This window comes from Poecilia latipinna, unplaced genomic scaffold, assembly GCF_001443285.1.
Source record: "Poecilia latipinna isolate Pla-1442-1.1 unplaced genomic scaffold, P_latipinna-1.0 Scaffold243, whole genome shotgun sequence".
In the NCBI taxonomy this organism is placed as follows: Eukaryota; Metazoa; Chordata; class Actinopteri; order Cyprinodontiformes; family Poeciliidae; genus Poecilia; species Poecilia latipinna.
The window spans coordinates 420,025-441,650 of record NW_015112859.1 but is presented as its reverse complement, the minus strand read 5'-3'; the positions used below and the strand labels follow the sequence as shown (position 1 = coordinate 441,650).

The window sequence follows — 21,626 nt, the reverse complement described above, 5'->3', positions numbered from 1 at the left end:
GCCATAACATTATGATTTTTTACAAGTGTATGTACACTTTTGACCACAACTGTATTTGTCAGTTGGAAAACAGGAAATCAAATAAATGAAGGACTACTAGTTTGAAACATAATTTGACTTTTAATTACATAATTTGATGATTAATGAATTCCTATTTTTGGAACAACTCCATGAGCAACACATATGGTCTTTGGGGCCACCTTGTTGGTGACTTCTGTTCTATGATATGCCAAATAACCAGGTAGGAAATTTTAAAAACTGAAATTGAAAGACTTTCAAAGGGCCAGGAGAGCTGTTGATCATAATTTTGAGAGGTTAAGATGGATCAAGCACTTCGTCTTGTGTCTTACTTGGGATGTTTTTTGTAGACGGTCCCATCCACTCCCACTGTCGTCTTCAGATGAGGCAGCCCTCGGTTGGCAAGAATACGGTTGGCGATGGTTGCCAAGGCAGCAGCACAGAGACGAGCAGAACGTGAGGAGATGGTCTCGCAGACAAGTCGAACCACACGGGCGTCAACCAAATCCCACCTCAGACCCAATTCAGTCAGAATCTTTTTGGCATTTTCCAGACCACTGTCCGGCCTGAACCAACGACACACAAAGAAAAAAAACACAAATAAGTTAATAGTCAACTTGTCTGGTTAATAAGGATTCTGAGAATATTTTTACTCACACTTACTCCTCAATCATAGAGATGAACTTTGTCTCAAACGTTCCTGGAGTATGCAGGGCCTCAGACGCTTCCCCTTTAAACAGCAGCTTCTTCTCCGTCAGCTTCATCAGCACTAGCCGAACGATTTCCCCCAAATACATCCCACTGATCATCTTCTCAAACCTGCAGGACAACACATCATCAGGACAGTGACAAAAACAGATTACTGTAGTTTCCACACTATAAGGCGCACCTAAAAACCTTCAATATATAAGGCGCACCGGATTATAAGGCGCACTGTCTGCTTTTGAGGAAAAGCAGACAGTGCGCCTTATAATCCGGTGCACCTTATATATGGACCAATATTGAGCCACAACAAGTCTAGCAACTACAGTAAGCAGCCGCCGACTTCATTTTCGCCGGTAGAAGAAGAAAGCGCATGTTGCATGCTGGGATAGTTGTCAGAACGATGGTTTGTAATCCATTAATAAAGTTTGACTGACCTATCTACCTACCGACCGTCTAGAATCAGGTCGTCTGCAGGTCATTTAGCACCACAAACATGCTGAGCGCGAACAGAGAAGGGTGACCATCATCCGGCCATGCCCTGGCCCAGTCGCGAAAGGCTCTCCTCGCCAACCGGAGTCGGACTGTTTTGTTGACATTCCGTTTAGTGCAGCTTCATCTAGTGGATGCATAACATAACTCCAGCCTCTACTGTAGCGTCTATTCTATGCGCCTTATAATCCGGTGCACCTTATAGTACGGAAAATACGGTACCCAGTTTTTGTGATTTGCTGCCCTCTGATGTTTAAGGAATTTATACTGAAACTTTTATGTTTTACATCATTCTCGAACTATGGTATGAGTCGGGATGCCATTAGTGATGCTCAGAAGTATTACTGTATTTTTGGGATTAAAAGTCACTTCAGAGTATTGGTTGCTTCAGTCAAAAAATACATCATGAAGAGAAAAAAATATTTAAGACACGCCTGAATATAAATCAGAGGAGCAGTCAAGCTACTAAAAAGTACTAGTTATAGTCTGGAAAATGCAGTACTTTATTTTAAGGATTTATACAAACAGTTGTGATACTGGATGACTGAACCAGGAACAAGTAATAGTGTTCCATTTAACAAAGTTGAAATTTGTATGTGGAAATTATTTTGAATTCAACTTAATTGTCCTTCAGTTAAATTGAATTCAACTTAACTTCAGTTCCAAGCTGGATGCTTTGTTTTGATATTGGTAATTTTAGATTAGCTTTGCTACTTAAAACTTGACAATTCTGATTTCTGCGTAAGATAAATAACCAACAATGCCCATAAATCAGTGTGCTATACCAACAGAAAATAATGATAATTAGTTTTTTTTGTTTTTCATTTTAGAATTTGTTTTCATGATGTACAAGTTAGCTACTCTTATTTGCAAGAATTGTGTTACATGGAAAACTTGAAACTTATGCTCATGTTTAGGGGCTGCATTCTCCATAGGATCTGTCCAGGCCATTTGTTGACTGCAAAGTCCGGAAGTAAGTGGCTATGCAATTAGAGGGTCTATTTTCACAATACCATAAACTTTTAATTTTTTAACCACCAGATTTGAATGTACTTGTATTTAAAAGTATTTATCTCCTCCTCCTTTGTTTACGATCTCCTGCTTGGCCCATGCAAGGAATCTTCTGATAGTTTGATCAGTCTAGTTGTTGATAGGCAGGGGCGCGGTAAAGGGGTGAAAAGTGATGAGACGATTCTAGGAGCCCTGACCAACAGGGGGTACTCCACAATTTATTTATTTATATTTNTATATTATATGTAAATATTTGAACTACCAGATGAAGTTTTAACAGAATTTAATCTTTTTAATCATTATTTTTTTATTATTCTGTAAAAGAGCTTTTCGCATTAAGAAATTTAAACTGTGGAGGAAATAAAACTTTTTTTTTTCTTTTAAAATACCAGAGTTTAAAGTTTTATCTAAACTCAGTTCAAAGGGTCTTAAAATAAAACTAAATCTCAACTACAACATGAACACTGTTTTAGTACAACCCCTGTTTCACATTGTAATGTACAGAGTCTTTAGGTGAAACTAAAACATTTTTCCTTGTTGTCTGATTCTTTTTTTTTTTTTTGTTAATCTTTCATTTACTTGGAAAGTTTTACCTTAAAGCATCCCTGTCTGATTTTCCCTGCTGCATTTATACATTTTAAATATTACTTATGTCTTTGTCTTGAAGAAATACAAACTAATTTTCATCAAATTAAAACAAAATCTAGTTTTTCTTTGAAATCTGTCCATTTTATTTGCTTTCATAAATAAAATCTGTTTGGCTCTCTGCTGCCACCTTGTGTCAAATAAAGGTTATAACTACAGGGAACAGATGCAGGAATCACTTTAAAATCATCTTATTCTTTATTTTTTTCACCTTTCCTGTTGTTTTTGCTTCTTTTTTCCCAGTATCCCTTACCAGGAGAGGTCCAGAGAAGAAGAATGGCGTCGATGCCGTCACAGTGCTGTAAGTCCACAGACAGTCATTATTTTGTGCATGCAGGTAGAAACAAGTCTTTGTTCTTATTTATTTATTTATTTATTTTTTTAGAAGTTAACTGATGAATTCAAACATAAATGAGTATCTGTCTTTATCTTAAAACAAATTTGATTAATGACCGATGTGTTGGTTCTAATTTGGCAGGATAATTGTATAAAAAAAATTTAGAGTAATTTAATTTCGCTCTTTCTTGACAGAAAAGCAGATAGCTCATCACTTTGACACATATTTCATCCAGTCAAACACATTTGGTTTACTTCCATGCACAACAGAGTTAATTTTTCAGTAACACAGTTTACTTTTCTTCTTTGGAAACTCTCCTTCATCCCACCAGGCAGTTGGAGTTATTTTGGATGGAGTGATCAGCAAAGTATGTAAAGAGGTTGTTTGGTGTTTTTTACCACCTGTGATCCATTTTTCTCTCCATATTTGCATGTTGCAGAATGGTTTGCTGTCTCGCTACAAAAAAATCTTGTGTGGAGTCTCATTGTTTTGTCAGTCACACAGCGTTCATTTTGTTGTGTTGTTTGCCTGCTACCACAAGAGGGAGCCATTTGTTCAAATATTTTGTTGCCTGAATGTTTTCTTTCCATCCTTAAAACGCATTACATCTCATAGTGAGGTTATAAACTGAAAAAATGGAGGTGGAAATGCTTCTTTAAAGTATTTGCGTTGTTTCCACTCCAGCGTATGATGACCACGACAGCGCCGTGGACGACCGAGACAGCGACTACCCCAGTGAAACTGGGAACCGGCCACCGCGGTTCCACAACACTTCCCAGACGAATTCATCCGTCCATCAGTACCCCATAGGCCGTAGAGTCCAGCATCAGAGCCTGTCGAGGGAGTCTGACTCTGTTCACAGTTACGATCTAGACAATAGAGAAACGAGGGCAAACAGGTAAACACAGACATGTTTTTCTGCCTATGCAGCATCACATACTGGCAAAAATGTAATTCACTTGTGTATATCTGCATATATATCTGGGTTAAAAGTTTTGGCAGTAACACAAGTGTGGAGATTATTTTGTGTTTTCACAAATCCCCAATCTACCGTAGAGGAGTGTCAAAAGTGAGATTTTTTTTAATGAATTTTGTTTGCAAATTAATACTTTTTGACCAAAGTGAAAGGAAGTCTTCAGATGAGAAGCAACCCCAGACATGGATTATATTGGGAGGTTTTCCTCTAATTCAATTGATTTAGAAAATAGTTGCACACCGATAAATCAGCTGATCTTCCAAAATTTTTCCTAATTTTGTGAGATCAATAATCGGCCAATACTTAAATGTGAAACCAATCTTTTGGACTTATCCCCCTCTGCGAAGGTCTGAAAATCTGCTATTAGGTTGCACAGTTGGACATTTAAATAATAAATTCACTTAATAGAAACGCACCAATTTTGAAAAAACATTTTTGATGAAAATCTTTGGCTCTGGAATGATGTGTTTTTCTTTTGGCTGTGTTGACATTGGTTAATGGAAACACTTTTTTGTTAATAGTTGATTGATAATGTTTTGTAGACATATAGCAAGCATGACTAAAGCATGATTTAAAGCATGATAAAAGCCAGTTTTTTTGTTTGTTTTTCAAAATGATTGGACATGCAGGTAATTACATAATAATTTCAGAGCAATGTGAGAAAATGAAGCCAGAAAGTTCTCAGACATTTGTGTCACTGTAAAACTTTTTGTATGGCTTTAGTTATTTAATATTACCCTAACATTTTGTTGACACTTTCAGTAAATCAGTAGTTTTTCTAAATATTTTTAAGAAACCTTTCTAAGAAAGCTTTCTTTTGTATAACAACTGCAGATGTTGTTTTTAGGCTAAAGCGATGAACCTGTCATGCATTTTGTTGTCGTTTTAAACATTTACCTGTCTTCTTTTATTCATCTGTATGTACATTGACTCTGACTTTCTTTGATCTTTTCTTTTAGATCATGTTTAATGCTTCTCTCTGTTGTTCCTCTATGATTTCCTTCCTTTATTTTTCTTTCTTTGCATCACATTCCACCTCTTCCTGCATGATATACTTTTATTTATCCAATCTAGACGATCAAACAGCAAAAGAGGCGTTAGAATAATTCCTGTAGACTCAGGTATGGGTGTGGAGGACTGGGAGAGTAAATATAATCTGCCTAACTCGGGTGTACTGGATGATTATTTAGACACTGAGCAGAAACTTTGGGAGGATGAAGATAAAAGTATCATCTACCGGATCAGTGACAGCTGTGAGTCTAAAGGCAGCAGATTTTATCAGACGGTAGAGTGTGATGGTCTATCCCCAGAGGACATGCTGGAGCCAAATGACGGGGCACCCAGACAGAGGCATGGCTTTGGCAGTGGGGAAGTACGATTAGTTTACAAGGCAGCCGGCAGCTTTGAGGATGAATCATCTCCTCCTGAAATTGACATAATCCCGTCAGTCAAACAGCTGAGACAACCGACAGACAGAGAGAGTCTCCTTTACAAGACCAGATTGTGGGCCAAAACCGCTTTAGAAGACACTCTGGAGAACTATGCTGCTTTTCGTGAGCAGGAGACTGCGAGGGAAGAAGCTTCTAGGGTCAGAAGACGTGTTGACTATAACTCGCTTGGCTCTGATGAGATGCAGTACTCATTTGGATCTGAGGAAGAACTGGAAGATCTGACATTCACTGAGGGAGATGCTAATTTTGAATATGAAAGCTATGGCTACTCTGGCAAGTATATGGAACATTTTGAAGGACAAGATTTTTCAAGAAAAAGCAGAACAACTGATCAACAAGATCCAATGCTATCTCCTGTGGAGGACCCAGATGATGAATACATAGATCCAATGGGTGAACTGCGGAGCTTAGTCCACTCAGTGTCTGAATACCTGGCAGTGAAAGAGGAGGAGGTGAACAGCTATGAATCAATGCCCAAGCCACCAAGAAGAAAACTACCTGCTCTACCAACTGATGCAAAAATGTTACCACCTGAAGACAATGACAGTAATATGACCAAACCTGATGTTAAAGAGGAAAGTCCTGTTGAACAAGGCATAACTGGGGTGAAAAATGCAATGAGCTCATTGTTCAGCACAATCACAGGAGCAAAGTCTCCAACTGAGGCAGAAGCCTCTAGTACTTCATCTCCCCAGCCACCACAAACTGATTCTGGTATTTCAAAATTGTTATCATTTATCCCTAAATCTAATACCGAAACCCCTGAAACTCAATGTGCATCTGCAACAGAACCACCTACCTCCCAAACACCACCCCAAACTGAATCAGGAATTTCCAAGCTGCTTGCATTTATTCCCAAAAGTGGTGGTACATCTCCACCAGTGGCCATAGTTCCGCCTGCCTCTCAGGAGCCCTCAACAGAGAAAAAGTTCTCTCTACAGTCACTTTTGCCTTTTCAATCCTCTGAGACCAGTAGACAAGTGGAGGCCAACCAGACGCCTACCCAAGCTCCCACAGAGGCACAAAGTAGTTCAACAGCTGGTAACCAGTCTGCATCTGGGTTTGAATCCATGTTAGGAAGGCTAAGTCCTTTGAGGCTTTTTTCCAGCTCACCATCTCCCAGAGAGACATCACCACAACCACCGGAGCAAAGAAGTCCATCTGCTGCAAGCAAAGAATCCCAACAAGGGCAAGTAAGTAGAGGCACCAGTCCTAGTAGAGAAGGCTCACAAACAGAGCAGCAGTCATCAGGAGAGATAAGACCAGGTTCTGCAAGTGGATCAGTTGATCTTTTGCCAGATACAGGAAGCGGATCAATTGAGCTTTCCCAAGAAACGGCAACTGGGTCAGTAGAACTTCTTCCAGAGACTGAGTCCTCTGGTGAGCTACCTGACATTCAGCAAAGAGGAACATCTTCAGTGTCTGAAGCAAAACCTGAGGGAAGTTCAGAAGAAACTGGATTCTTCAGTCCTTTTAAGAAATCTCTCTCCACCCTCATGTCTGCGGTTCCTCCAGAAAACCCCTCGCATAGTGATACCAAGCCTGCCGAGGAGTCATTTCTAGGCAGCAAACTGAAAATTCCATTTTTGTCAGAAAATGTTTCCACAACAACAGCACCTAAAGCAGAAGGAGGTATGTTGTCAGGGATTCTTAAATTTGGAATAGGGGAAGATTCTAATGTCACTTCAAATACTTCAACGCCTGCTCCATCAAGGTCTCCCTCTCCAAGTCGTTCTTCACTTCTTGAAAGTGCTCCCAAACAAAACACAGGAACCGGCTGGTTTTCTAACCTTTTTAAGGTGACTCCACCTGAACCTGCCAAAGAACCAGAAAAAAACCAAGTGACTCCTACTGTGACACTTACCAAACCTAGTGAACAAACTGAACCTCATTCTGAGCAAATATTTCCCGACACACCAAAAGATACTGCTTCCAGTGCAGAGCAGTCCTCTGAGGGGCAAACTTTGCAGGAAATAAATGCTATTTCCCAAGACCAAGAACCTCCCAAGGTCAATGCAGGCACATCACAACCAGAGACCTCACAGCCTCAAGGATTTCTTTCTGGGTTGTTAAAAATAGGACCAACAGAATCTGTGTCATCCGATAAGAAAACCCAGGAAGGAGAAGGACAGTCTCAACCGAGTGGTTTGTTTTCTGGTATATTTTCATCACCTTCCCAGCCTTCCTCTCAACCACAGCCGCAACAATCAGGAGTGTTTTCTGGATTCCTAAAGTTGGCCTCTGATACTGTTTCGGGTTCTGCAAATCAGTCAACAACCCCAGGAGGTCAGTCTGGCCAGCCTCCATCTCAAGGTCAAGGGCTCTTTTCTGGACTGTTGAAAAAAGCTACAGATACAGTAACTGGGACCCAGCCAGTCCAGTCAAGTCAAGATTCCCAGCCAAGTGACGCTAAGCAAACAATGGTTAAGGATGGGCCAGAAAAACACTTGCCTCAAGGATCAGATTCACATGCTGAGTCGACTGGACTTTTGTCAAGATTTAAATTAGGATCCACAGATAGTCTTCCTCCTGATAAAGATCAAACAGACCAACAAAGGCGACTAATAGCCTCAGATGAGCATTTAAAGCAACCACAACAAAGTAGCACGATTACAGAACATGCAGCTTCAAAACCAACAACAGCACCTCAATCAGGTGGATTACTTGGGGGCTTACTAAAACTCTCAGAATCTACACCCCAGCAACCATCTTCTGGTCAAGGGGGTTTGCTGTCTGGGCTGTTTGGAATTGGTGTACAAGAATCTGCTCCTGTAAACCCACCTCAACCTTCACAAAACCAACCACAGACTGTAAAACCTGAGAACCAACCAAATCAGCAACTAGGCAGTAGACAAAACCTTCAACATAACCAAGTGCCTCCACAGCAGCAGCCGAGTGGTCCTGGAGGGATGCTTAGTGGATTATTTAATAAAATTGCAGATGTGGGTGTGCCACAGCAAACAGTGGGAAGTCAACCAACTCAGCAACAAGCACAAAGACCAGCCCCCAAGACAATTCAACAACCATCTAATCAACAGGGGGGATTTCTTTCTGGACTGTTCTCCTCGGGGTCTAATACTCCAGCTCAGCAGCAGTCCCCTGTTAATCAACAACATCAGCAGCAACCCCAACAAGGCAACAGACAACCTCTGCGTAGACAAAACCAGATACCCCCACAACCCCCTGCTTCTGCTCCAGAGCCACAACAGGGTGGGTTATTGTCAGGACTGTTTAACAAATTAGCTTCCAGCGATAATGTATCACAACAGCCCAGCCAACAAGCTAGTACTCAGCAGGGCAGTAAGCCTGGGCAGCCTTCCAATGAACCATCGTCTCAAACCAGTCAGCAGGGTGGATTTTTATCTGGTCTGTTTGGACCATCACCACCTCAGCAGGTACAACAACAACCTAGTAAAATAGCAAGTCCTCTACAAACAACAACACAGCAAGCTAATCAAGGTGGAAGCCTGCTTTCAGGTTTTCTCAAACTTGCATCTGGTGACAATGTACAAGAACAACCATCAGCAAAACCTCCTCAGGCTAGAGAAGCAGCAGTTAAGGCAGGACAAAATCCACCCCAGCCTGAATCTGGGGGGTTATTCTCTGGTCTATTAACCAAAATTTCAGCCACTGTAGAACAGTCATCCTCATCTTCTGACCAGGTAGCGCCTCAGTTAACTCAGTCAACTCAGCAACAGCAGCAACAACAGCCACGTTCAAGTCAGAGTAGACCACAGATTCAGAGAACGAAACCAGTGGAAGTTCAGTCCTTCCAGGACGCATCCTCTGATAAGGAGACAAAAGCTCCAGCTCAAAAAGGATTTCTCTCCAGTCTGTTTAATGTCACGGAAGAGCCATCATCAAAGATGCAGGAGTCCTCTTCACCTGGGACAGAAGACCCAAAAAACAGCTCTACTGGGACATCTACTGGCTTGTTATCTAGCATTTTCAAAACAAATTCTAGTGACATCAGCACTTCTGCTCCTGGAAAGGAAAAGGAAAAAGCTTCCCTTGAAACATTACCACAGAATAAGGAGAAAATTTCCTCAAGTATAGAAACACTCCCAGCTCCTGCTAATTCAGTTACTCGTGGTGTTGATACCCAGGAACAGCTTCCACAGTCACAGGTTAGGCAAGATGATACAATTTCCCCAGCACAGCGTTATCTTGAAGAAATCCAGCATCTCCTGTATGGGACATCAGATGAATATGGTTACAAGGATCTGTTATACAACTTTACAGAACATGGAGTGATTCCTCCAGAGTTATATGAACATCAGTGTCTCATAGAAGCTCTGCTGTGGCAGCAACTCAATGATTATGTCCAAGCTGAAGCTCTGGCCACCAATGTTCAAATTCACAACCAAACATGCCACGACTATATTCCTCCTACAGCTAAAGCTCCTCAACTAGACAACCGCGTTACTTTAAATCCTAAAGAAATGAACATCAGTGACTTCAACATACCTGCTCATCCTTGGAGGGATACTTCCACCCAGCTTTTTGAGAGCCGAAACCGCTTTTTTGAAACATATGAAGATCTGGTGTTGTTTGACATGAGCTGCCGGAACAAGAAAGCTTGGAGCAGCTGTGACCACTTGAATGATCTTGATAGCAATAGTAAACCATGGATTGCAAGAGGTAGTGCAATAAATCTGTCAACTGAAAAATCAAAGAGACGTCTAAATAGGTGTCAGTCGCTCACGCAATGCAGTGTTCAAGAGTCTGGCAAAGTGGAGGACAAATGTGTTGTAGATAATTTCTTGAAAAATGACAACTTTGATTTAAAATCAGCAACTGACTTTTTAAAGCGACTTTCAACAAAAAAAGGACCCGTCGACTTAAGACGCAGTGCTCTTAATTTAAGCAAGTCAGCAGGCACTGGAGGCGATACAGAAGATTATATGCTGTTTGAGGACTCTGAGTGGTACCAACAGTGGATGTCACTATTAGAACATGGGCTGTGGTGGCCAGCTGAGGCAGGAGACTGTGGATATTATGTTTATACAGATGAAAACTACATCTATTCTCTTTTAACTGATAAAGCTGGAAGGCATCTCTACGCCTGTGCTACAGACGAGGATATGCAAACTTTGGGAAATATTACTGAAAACATAGCTAACATTCTGAAGCAAAAAGAAACTGATAAAGTGACCCTTTGTGGTTTCAAAATCCCCCTGAATGATGAAAGTAGAGGTTTCTGCATTTCAGACAATCAGCAGAATGCCTTATTATTGAACGATGCACCAATGGATCTGACTGCTGCTCTTAGAAAAGGTGAAAAAATAATGAACTTGAATATGCAGAGTTTCTCTCAAATGTTTCAAGAGTCTGTAACATCGCAAGCAGAGCAACCTATTGACTTTAGTGTGTATAAGCTTAAAAAGATAAAAGTGGAGTCTGTCCAAAATGGTTACTCTTGTCAAGAGGAACTAATGGAAGCTGCTGACTTTAGCTTGAAGTCTCTAAAAGGGGGGCACGGAGGGCCCTACTGGAAGGATCAAAGACTTAAAGATATACTCACACCAAGCCATTCTCCTCAACATTACTTGCCACAAATCTCTCAAAACAGACAATGTCCTATTCCAGAAATCAGGATCGCACATGTAGATGATACAAATGCAGACCAATCAAAACAAAAAGTAAGTTCTACATTTTCAGGATTCAGAGCAAACTCTACTAACACGAACACAAGTAAGACTCAGACAGTTTCAGCAACATCTACCATTTCAGCATCTGTTTCCAGTCAACGTTCAGAAACTTCCCCATCAACTTCAAAAATACAGTTGGGAAGGAAGCTGCCTAATGCTCCAATTGACGGTAAGACAACCAGTCCTTCAACTCCATCAGGACAAGTAGCTGCTGCTTCTTCTGTAGCAAAAGCATCTTCCCCAATGGTGCCTTCTATTTCTTCCAAGAGACCACACCTTACAAGACAACCATCTCAAGCAGATAAAACAGTATCATCTCAGTTTAATAAAGGCACTGTCACTGGGATATGCAAAGAGAAAAGTACCTCACCAATGACCCAAACTGTCTCTGAGACTCCTAAAGAGCCACAAGATATCCCTAAGGTATTTAAACCAAAGCTGCATATATTGAATGAGACTTCAAGTGTTTATAGTGAAGCCTACCTATACAACAGAAACCAGAAGTGCTTTACCTCCCCTGGTGACTCTCAAATGTGCCATAAAGTTTTAGATTTTTCACCCGCAATAAACAAAAACATTACCAAACAAAAAGATGGAACTGATGATGGTGTTGAACCTGCACCTAGGAATGAGGCTGTCGACTTTACGAAGTACAAGTTAAAAAAATTCAAAGAAAAAAAGCAAGTTGATTTTGAGGCAAATGTGGACATGCCAGATAAAACCACAACTGCTGTAGATCTAACTAAGCAAGTAGAAGAAGAGGAAATTGAATGGCCAAATTCAAAAAGTACTAGTGTAAGCCCATTACAGGATGGTCTGACCATATCACAGACCAGCCACAGGGATACAGTTGGCCAACAAAATCAATCAGCAAGACATCTGTCCAGGCTAGGAGTCCATGGCCAAGTCCATGCAAAGGAAATACAAGCCTTTGCTAGTACAACCAAAGAAGCAAAGTCTAGTCAAAAAGATTCTGAGTTTTCTAAGAAAGATAAAGACAACTCCTCCAAGCTGACTTGTGCATCTCCTGTATCGTCGAAGATTCCTGGCACCAATTTTACATCAGAAAAATCAATTTCTACAGTGTCTTATACTTCCAGTAAAGAGTCCAATCTTGGCGAAACTGTCCAAAAAACATCAAGAACTGAGTCAAAACAACCAGCACGAACCTCACTGCTTTTGAGCCCTGCAATGAGAAAACAAGTGGACAGTCAGGAACAACAGCTGCCAAAACAACAGAGTTCAATTGGAGTTGCAACAGATTCTACTCAGGTTTACCCTGACAAGAGTCCAGTTTCTGCACTTGTTTCTCATCAGTCTTTTGAAAAGACTCAGCAATATGAGAAGACAACTGCACCTGCAAATTCAATTAAAGCCACGTTAGATATGTCTGTCAAGTCAAACACACAGCTGACACAGAAAACTGTTGTGCCAACAAAGGATCCTGCTGGCGAGGCATTGTCATTGACCAATAGAAAACCATTTGCTTGTGATGAGAGAGACCAAAGTTTAAGTCGCCAAGAATCCATTGACCTGACATGTAAATCAGTGTCATCATTGAATAAACCTGAGATGAAAGACTTTAGTCATACACCAACTCTCCAGGAACTCCCAAGCTCACTAAAAACCACACAAGACATGACTTCTATGTCTTTAACTTCAAAAGCAGTGGTTCTGAATGAAGATATCACAACTAGAAAACCTCTTACTGACTATACCTGTCTATCTCCAAATGCACAACCACTTCCATGTCAGTTAAACCCAGAATCACTTCAGCCACACTCTTGGCAGAGCAAAGATGACACATTAATGCAATCAATTCACTCACCTTCTCAGTTACTGGGAACAAAACATGTTGCTTTTCCTCCGTCAAATGCCACTAATGTGTTAGATATGTCACCAAAGCCGTCTCAAGTCATGTTGGGAAAAACAGTGCCTGGAGATGAGTTTATCACAGACGAAGCAGTTTCACTTGTTAAAAAGTCAAGTGCAAGAGCAGTTGCCAGGAGAGATTCTGTTGGTGTTGCACTGATAGTTGATCAAACCCAGATGGAATCAACAAGCGAAATGCAGTCTCAAAATATGATCTCTGGGCAAAAAAGCCAAATCACAAACAGAAATGGGGTCTGTATTTTACAGCAGTCCATTCCTGGCTACACAGTTATGCAACACTCAACTGCATCCCAGACTATTGTTAAATCAAATTCAAACAGTACAGCTCCAGCAAATTCAGTTAAAGGCACATTAGACATGTCAACAAAGGCCTCTGTACCTGACACAAGTATGCCTTCACATCCAGTTTCACTGGTTCGCTCAAGACGATCAAGCTTAATATATTCTCAAAAAGATTCTGTTGGTGTCCCCTTAATAGTGGAGGTACACATTCCCCAAGAGCACCCTAAAAGGAATCAGACAGCATTGGTAGAACCCCAGAAGCCTTTACAAAGACTTGTGCATAGTGAATCTCGAGAAACTACTGCACCTGCTAACTCCATCAGAAGCTCTTTGGACATGTCCCCAAAATCCCCACAGAAGGAGTCTGAAAGAGCTCCTATTGTACTACCATGTGAAGTTGTGCCACTAGTCAGAAATAGGACACATGTATTAAGGAATCCTTGTGGTGGTGTACCACTCATTGTGGAGCAACCTGTATGTCAACAAAGAAGACATGTTATGACAGAAGTTTTTACAACAGAGACCCTACACAGAAAAGTATCTACCTCTCATTGTAATGAAGCATTTTCTCCTTCTAGGACCCCATATAAGGACCCACGGCAACACAATAAGCCTGTAGATTTCTCAGCTAGAGACAACCTTGTTACGTATAACCTTTCAAACAATCAAATTGAACCTAAAGATGGAGAGCCAATGAACTTCACTGTTGCAAAAGCAAAGAAAGAAACTACCAAAAAATGGCAAAGTGAAAGGGACCCAGAAAAGAAAACGTTTGTGGGTACTGTGGATCTAAGTTTGAATGTTAAAAACAAATCAATAATTGACCTTCAAGGTGCAACGGATTTTACTTCTTCGGTTTGTGTCCCATCTCAACACAGAATAAATTCTCAGCAACAATATATACCTGCAAACACTATTGATTTCAGAAGTGACATTACATTTTCTCAAACTCGAAAGTTATCGGAACATTCAAATGATGCATGCATAACCACACATGCTGGAACACATCATGAAATCCATGGAGGAACAGGAAGGAATTTGGAATCTGCATTTGCACCTCTGGTTGCAACTGAAAGGATAATACAGCCTCCTCAGCTTTTTACTCCCCAGTCTACACAAGACATTGGATTTACTCAGTTGTCACTTAATAGTGCATATCAACAAGTCAATAGTGTACCTGAACAAATATCTTTTGTAAAATATCAACTGCCAACTCAATATTTAGTTTCTCAACACCAATGTCCACACCCCAGAGCAGAATTTGCAATTCCTCTGCCAAAGACACAAACGTTGCAAAAACAAGACACGACTACACAGCAGGATGTGAACCATAGACCCAAAATTCTTATTAAGCAGGCAACTGTGGATAGTTATGGGAGTACAGAAGAGTTTGAAGAAAATGGAGCAGTGACACACAGTAGGCACTCCTCTGTTTCTTGCACTACACAACAAGGTGCAGGTGGATCCCAAACAGCTGCTATCCCTTTGTCTGTAGACGCACAGCGTGGTGCTGAACATTTTATGGCACCTGCAGTTGCACAGCCTGTACAAAGAGACACCAATTCAGCTGCAAATGATTCAAAAGTACCTCTTCATCTCTCAAAGCCACCAAGCATAAGCCAACACCACACCACTGCACAAAATAATTACACACCAGCCTTACCCTCTAATAATATGGATCCAATACAGTGCGTTTCACAAACTAGTGTATCTGTTTCACAAACTGCCAGAAGTCATCACACAATGCCAGGGTTATATGTTACAGGAAGTTATCAAAATCAGGGCTTTGCATCTCAATCACAAGAGTCACAAGTGGCTTCAACACAAGCAGGATCTTCTTCTGTGAAGGGTTTGATTTCACTTTTTAGTAATTTGGACTCACAATCTTCTGTTGGTACAAAATCACCTGCTATCTCCAGCTATGCCAAGACTGAATCAAAACCTGTAGACCACGTTCTTTCAATACAAAAGCAAGATAATCTTGTCCCAGTTACTCATAACACCAGAAACATAGAGGGAATCTCCTCAAATTCACAATTTTCTACTGTAGCAGATTCTGTGCCACTCACAACAACTCTTGGTCAGGATTATGTTGAATCAGGATCAGTGACTCCTGAAGATAAACTAGCTTGTTCATCTGAGGCATCCAAAGATCAGTCTGCAAATGTGGAGAAAGTGTTGTCTCCAGAACTACCTCTAAGCACTGAATCACAACAAATAGGTTTAATATCAAGTGATTTAAGTCACAGAATGTCTGCTGGGACACTGGAGGGTGCATCATCACAGAGTATTAAGTCCACATCTCCTTCTCAAAAGTGTCAAGAACTACAGGAAATAAATTCTTGCACAGGAAAAGAAACATTTGATGACTTACCTCCTTCTGAACCATTCCCAGTTAAACCAATAGGTAATAAACTACATGAAGGACTTCAAAGCTCTGACGAATCTCCACTATTTCCACTAGCATTGCAAGAGACTAAATCAAAATCAAATGGTAAAGAAGCATTGGCCGCAATAAGTGAAATAGCATCTCAATCGGACCTATCACAACAGCAAGGTTTAGAAGAGCTTAAACAAGCTATATCTACACAGTCTGCCAATGTTAGGGGTGAATTCGAAGAAATTTCTTCACAAGAAAAAAGCAGACCTCCAAGGTCAATCTATATTGGCATAAGTTCTTCAGACACACTTCCTTTTGGGGTAGAAATGGAATCGGGGGATCAAAAGCCTTATGTTAGACTGCCCCACATTTTCATATCAGCTGCCAGTTCACCAGAAGAAGAGCATAATGAGACCAACCGTGGTACCCCTGAAAGTAATGGACCTAATTTTCCAGAAGCTAGTGTCTTTGATGATACTACATCAAGTGCAGGAACAGCACTAGAGCAAAGGGAAGTTGATGTTGATGTTTTAGTAAAGTCTGATGCATCTAAAGATACCAGTACTTTAGAAGACAGTACCATACAGGGATCTGTTGAACCATTGAGCAGTGAGGCTAAGACTGGCTTTCCAGATATACCAATTTCACTGAATACATCAAATCAGATAATTATAAATGAACAAGACTCTGAGCACATTATGACAGATAAAACCTCAATAGGCACTACCCTTTCAGAGATTGAAAATAAATCGGAGACTACTGAGGTTCCTCAGGACAAACTTCAATCGATTTCTGAAAACACAGAGTTAACATCAGACACATCACCAGGTGAAGTTGTAAAACTTCTCACTGACCTGGCCTGTCAGGTTGTTGAAGAGTCACCAGAATGTGTTCAACCATCTCAAGAGTCAGTTACTATGAATGAAAACAAATCTCCCAGTACAGAACTGCCAGGAGAAGTTGACTGCTTGAGCATCAAGTCTCTGAAAGTAGAAACCTTAGTTTCAGATGTTAAATCACCTGAAGATGTCCAACATCTTCATGAGAAAAGTGAAGAAGATGTCACTTTATCTGTGCCTGAGCCACCTCCTATTAGTGCTCCTAAGGTTTCAGATTTAACATCTGAAACCTTAGTTTCAGATGTTAAATCACCTGAAGATGTCCAACATCTTCATGAGAAAAGTGAAGATGTCACTTTATCTGTGCCTGAGCCACCTCCTATTAGTGCTCCTACTGAGGAACTTATTATCTCTAAGGAAGACAGTGCAGCTGTTAAGGGTGATCTGCCCAATGCTGAACAAACTGATGAACAAGCAGGAAAAGGCATATTTTCACTGTTCAGTGCTTCTTCAGCATCCCCGCAACAAACTCCCTCCCAGACTGGATTATCAATACTTGGGGGCATTATTCCTGGCTCATCTACTAAAGATGCTCCTGGGACAGGGTTACTCTCCATGTTTGGTGGGTCAAGTGCACCATCTTCATCTGAATCCAAAGATATACCACCACAGTCAGCACCACAAGAACCCCAGGGAAAAAGTCTGTTCTCTATGTTTGGTGGTTCTATTAGTCAACCACCACCTGGCCCAAGGGGTCCAACTGCTGGAGGTGTGAGGCCCAGGGGGCCACCACCCAAAGAACCTCCAGGAAAAGGTCTCTTTTCCATGTTTGGTGGAGCTGTGCCTCAACAAGCACCAAGTCCCAGGGCTCATCCAGGGGCTGGCCCTCCACCCAGAGGACCAGGATCTTCTCTGTTTGGTGGCATCCTACCAGGTTCAGCAACACAAAAAGACACCCCTAGTACAGGGTTGTTCTCCAAGTTTGGTGGTCTTGGGGGTCAGTCCCAAACAGGGCCTAAGGTAGGCACACCTGGACAAACAGCTACACCACCAAAACCCAGTGGCCCAGAGATCTCAGGGAAGGGGCTGTTTGCCATGTTCGGTGGACAGAGTCAACAGCCACCAGAAGCACAACCAACAGCTTCTAAAACAACTGAATCAGACAGTGCTTTTAAAGTGTCATCTGTGTTTTCACTTGGTTCGAATACTGACAGCAACAAATCTAAAACTGGGTTTGGTCTATTTGGTATGTCCTTTTTGGAGGAAAGCAAAACTGAGCCAGAAAAAAGTGTTCCTGTCAAAGAGGAGGTTGTAGTTGAGCCATTAAAGTCTTTAGATGCAGAAGCACCTTCAGAAGAAGCAGAGAATAACCATGATAAAACTGTAAAACATGAACCCACTGAACCTGTTTCTATAATTTCAGTTCAGAAAAAAATTAATGTAGAGGAGACATGTCAAGATGTCCAAGATGCCGTCAACAATGTCTCTAAAAATGTTAATGAAGCTTCTGTTCCTCAAAGAGATTCACAAGATGTGGACAAAGAAGCCACAGTACAGTTAAACCTTTCTCAAAATGCCTCAGAGACAGTTGAAACTTCTGTTGGAGAGTCATTGAACATTACAAGTAATCTTTCTGAGAAAGAGACATTTGTGGATTCACAAGATGTAAAACAAGTCAGTGAATCACAATCAGACATCCCATGTGGACCTAAAGAAAGAGAAGGTGCAGTAAATGTTGAGGAAATGGTTGCACAACCAGAAACTGCTGCATTAGAAATGATTACTCAAAATGAATCTGAAATAGTTGGGATCAGTCAGTTATCAGAAAAACATGACTCCCCTCAAATACCAGAAAATATAACAGATTCTTTGGATAAACTAGAAACCTCTATTACTGCCGTAGAAGAAGTTCAAGATACAAAGACTAAAGATGTGGACATTCCTTCAGAGAAGGGAAATGAAGAGGATTTAAATTTTGCTGTGGAGACTTCAGTTGAAGATGTGGGAAAATCACATGAGGATGCTATAAAGCTGTCTGAAGACAGATCAGTTACAGTTGATGAAAAATCATCTGAGGAGCCTTTGAAGGCTGAGGATGAAGAACAGATTTCAGCAGCAGATGTGAAACAAACTGAAGAGACCTTGAGAAATGCTGTTGAGATACATCCACCGGCTGTTGATGTTCAGAAATTACCTGATGAGGATTTGTTAGTTGGTGAACAAAAAACAATCATATCTGATGTTGAAAAATCATGTGATGGGACTTTGGTAGTTGCTGATGAGCAACAAACAGTTGTATCTAACGTTGACAAAGTAAAGGTTCCTGGGGAGGAGCAAGCCACTGTCACAGGTCTAGAAAACCTAAATAAAGAGGCAACTGACATTGATTCTGTCAAAGAAATTACAGAAAAACCCACTGGAGAAATGGGTGAAAAAGACTTGAAAGCATCATCTGTTGAAATTCCAAAAGAACTGGCTGAACAAAAACCAGAAGATAATGTAGATCCTGTGCATAAAGTAGACACAATTTGTGAAAGTGATATAATTTCTGCGGCAGTTTCATCATCAAGTGAAGAAAAAACTTTTGAAAACAGTTCAGTAGCATCTGCTGATCGTTCAACACAGCAACAGCAGAGACCAGAAATGGTCAGACCATCTGGCCCACCTGGACAAAGAATGGGAGCACCAAGAATGGGAGGACCACAAATGGGAGCCCCAAGGATGGCTGGACCAAGAATGGCAGGACCGAGAATGACTGGACCTAGAATGACAGGACCGAGAATGGCTGGACCTAGAATGGCAGGACCGAGAATGGCTGGTCCAAGACAATCAGGACCGCAGAGACCCCCTGAACCATCTTCCTTTTCTGGCTTCATGTCTATGTTCTCCACCCCAAGTGCACCAAATAAATCACCAACTGTTGGTGGATTTTTTTCAAGTTCTCCAGGATCCCTTTTTGGATCGTCCCCTACTCCTCGTCAGCCTCAGCAACAGCAGCAACAACAACAACAGAAAAGCTCATTTTTTGGCCTTCCAAGTAGCATTGCGCCAGAATCCATCACCAGTGACCTCTTTGGCATGTTCAAGGGTCAAGAAACAACAAAACCAGAGGAACCTGAACAAACTGGCACAAAATCTGAACAAGCAGAAGCTCCTGCAAATTTGGCAAACCCTCAGGACTCTGAAAAGGCAAATGCAGATAATATGACCTTAACTGAAGATGAACAAGTTAAAACCACAGAAGATTCTGACCTACCTGAAAAAGGGCTTGTTAAGGAGGCAGAAAGAAAAGACAAAACGGAAGATGATTCTCTCATTGAATCAACAGTAAAAACTAAAGACCCTGAACAAAAGGCAGAGTGTCTGGAGGCTGTTGAGCATTCAGAAGAGCCTGTTACTGAAGAGTCTTCCAAAAGTATACCATCTGCAGCCCCTGAAACCAAAGGCATGTTTGATATGCCCATTCTGTCTACCCCTAAATTTGGCTTCATGTCTGCAGCTACTGAAGGCACAACATCTATCGGATCCCTTTTCTCCACTACATCTTCAGTCACTAAACCCTCAGAGCCTCAACAGACAGATGGTGGTCTCTTTTCAGGCTTTAAAAATCTTTCAGCTGGTATTTTCCAGGACGAAAAGCCAGCAGGAAAAGAGGAAACACCAAGTGCGTCATCCGTTTTTGGCTTGAAACTGAGCTCAGTGTTTGGCACCTCCGACTCTCCCAAACCTGAATCCACCCCACCTGTGGTCACAGCCCAGCCTCAGAGTGAATCTCCTAAACCGGCAGAAGAACTTGATGAGCTGGAATTTGACAAACCATCCCCAGGTTCTGGGGAAACTGAAAGTGCAGACAATAGTGATATGGAAGGACCAACAGAGACATCTAAAACAGGAAGCTGTGACACCTTAGCACAAATGGCACAATCTGGCATCCCGTCTCTGTCAGGTTCTCTGTCAGAAAGCTTAGATAAGCCTCAGGTAACATTTACACCATGTGAGTTAGATAAGAGCGAAGAAAATACACTCGACACCAGGCAAGCAGAGTTGGAAACAGAACAACCAAAAGATCTGTTGATGAAGGAAGCAGCGAAAAGGCTAGTATCTGTATGATAAATGACATTATTCATTTATCATATCTCTGTAGAAACATATGCAACCCATATCCTTCCCTATTTCCCATTATTTCCTGTTGAGCAGTCATAACATTGTGACCATTGAAACCATGTACATTATTTTTTATAAAGGATGTTTGTTTTCTGTTGACTTGCACCAAAATGATTAATTACTTTAAAACACTCTAACATATCTTTTGCTTGTGCCTTATCTAATAAGACCTCTTTTGTTGGCAGAAGAGTGGGATATTCACTAAGTAGACAGATGGTCACATTGTTATGGCTAATATGTGTTGTATTTTGTACTTCTGCCCATTTGTCCATTTTCCATCTGGTAGTTTTACTTTAGTTCTTAGTAAATAGTTAAATTTACTTTGATGAAAATATTTATAGTTTGGATCTCATAAATAATCTACAACCTTGTATCCAAAGCCGTTAACACCCTTTCATTCTGAGTTTTATTGCCAAAGCTTTAGCGAATCATCACATGTGAAAAGGTGTTTCCTTTCAAGTGTAAAAATATAGTGCAGGCACATTACGCCGTCTTACTTATGGGCTTCCTGACTGTGATGGAGGTTCAATGAATGCAGAAAGTGATGGTTTTATTTATTAGCGCTCTACTGCTGAGGCGGTTACAAAGTCCCTCCTTCCTTTGTCCCCTGCAGCTCTCTGAATTACACCCAAGATTCAGCCAATTAATTTAGATGAATCAAAGTCCGGTAGATTTATGATGGTGTTGCAGTAAAGACCGTGGAGGCAGCCTGGACACTGGACTAAAAGCAACAGTGAGAAGTAATCTGGCAAACAACCAAGACTAAGTAAATCATTCCACCTAAA

The 21,626-nt window shown here is 41.1% G+C and overlaps 2 protein-coding genes across 3 annotated transcripts in view; one reads left to right on the top strand and one right to left on the bottom strand.

Annotated features, from left to right (window-relative positions):
- Nucleotides 1–916, bottom strand: part of LOC106947489 (hexokinase-2-like) — an 8,547-nt gene extending 7,631 nt beyond the window's left edge. For both annotated transcript variants that reach the window (XM_015032517.1, XM_015032516.1), the window contains exons 1-2: nucleotides 682–916; nucleotides 351–584 (exon numbers count right to left, since the gene is read on the bottom strand). In XM_015032517.1, the coding sequence (XP_014888003.1) occupies nucleotides 351–584; nucleotides 682–827 (380 nt within the window). In that variant the 5' untranslated portion in view covers nucleotides 828–916. The remainder of the gene's footprint in view (nucleotides 1–350; nucleotides 585–681) is intronic.
- The window catches only part of LOC106947472 (uncharacterized), a 146,982-nt gene that overhangs the window by 44,255 nt on the left and 81,101 nt on the right, over nucleotides 1–21,626 (top strand). Inside the window, exons 7-10 of the mRNA XM_015032488.1 lie at nucleotides 3,112–3,169; nucleotides 3,537–3,572; nucleotides 3,890–4,103; nucleotides 5,256–20,771. Of these exons, the coding sequence (XP_014887974.1) occupies nucleotides 3,112–3,169; nucleotides 3,537–3,572; nucleotides 3,890–4,103; nucleotides 5,256–20,771 (15,824 nt within the window). The remainder of the gene's footprint in view (nucleotides 1–3,111; nucleotides 3,170–3,536; nucleotides 3,573–3,889; nucleotides 4,104–5,255; nucleotides 20,772–21,626) is intronic.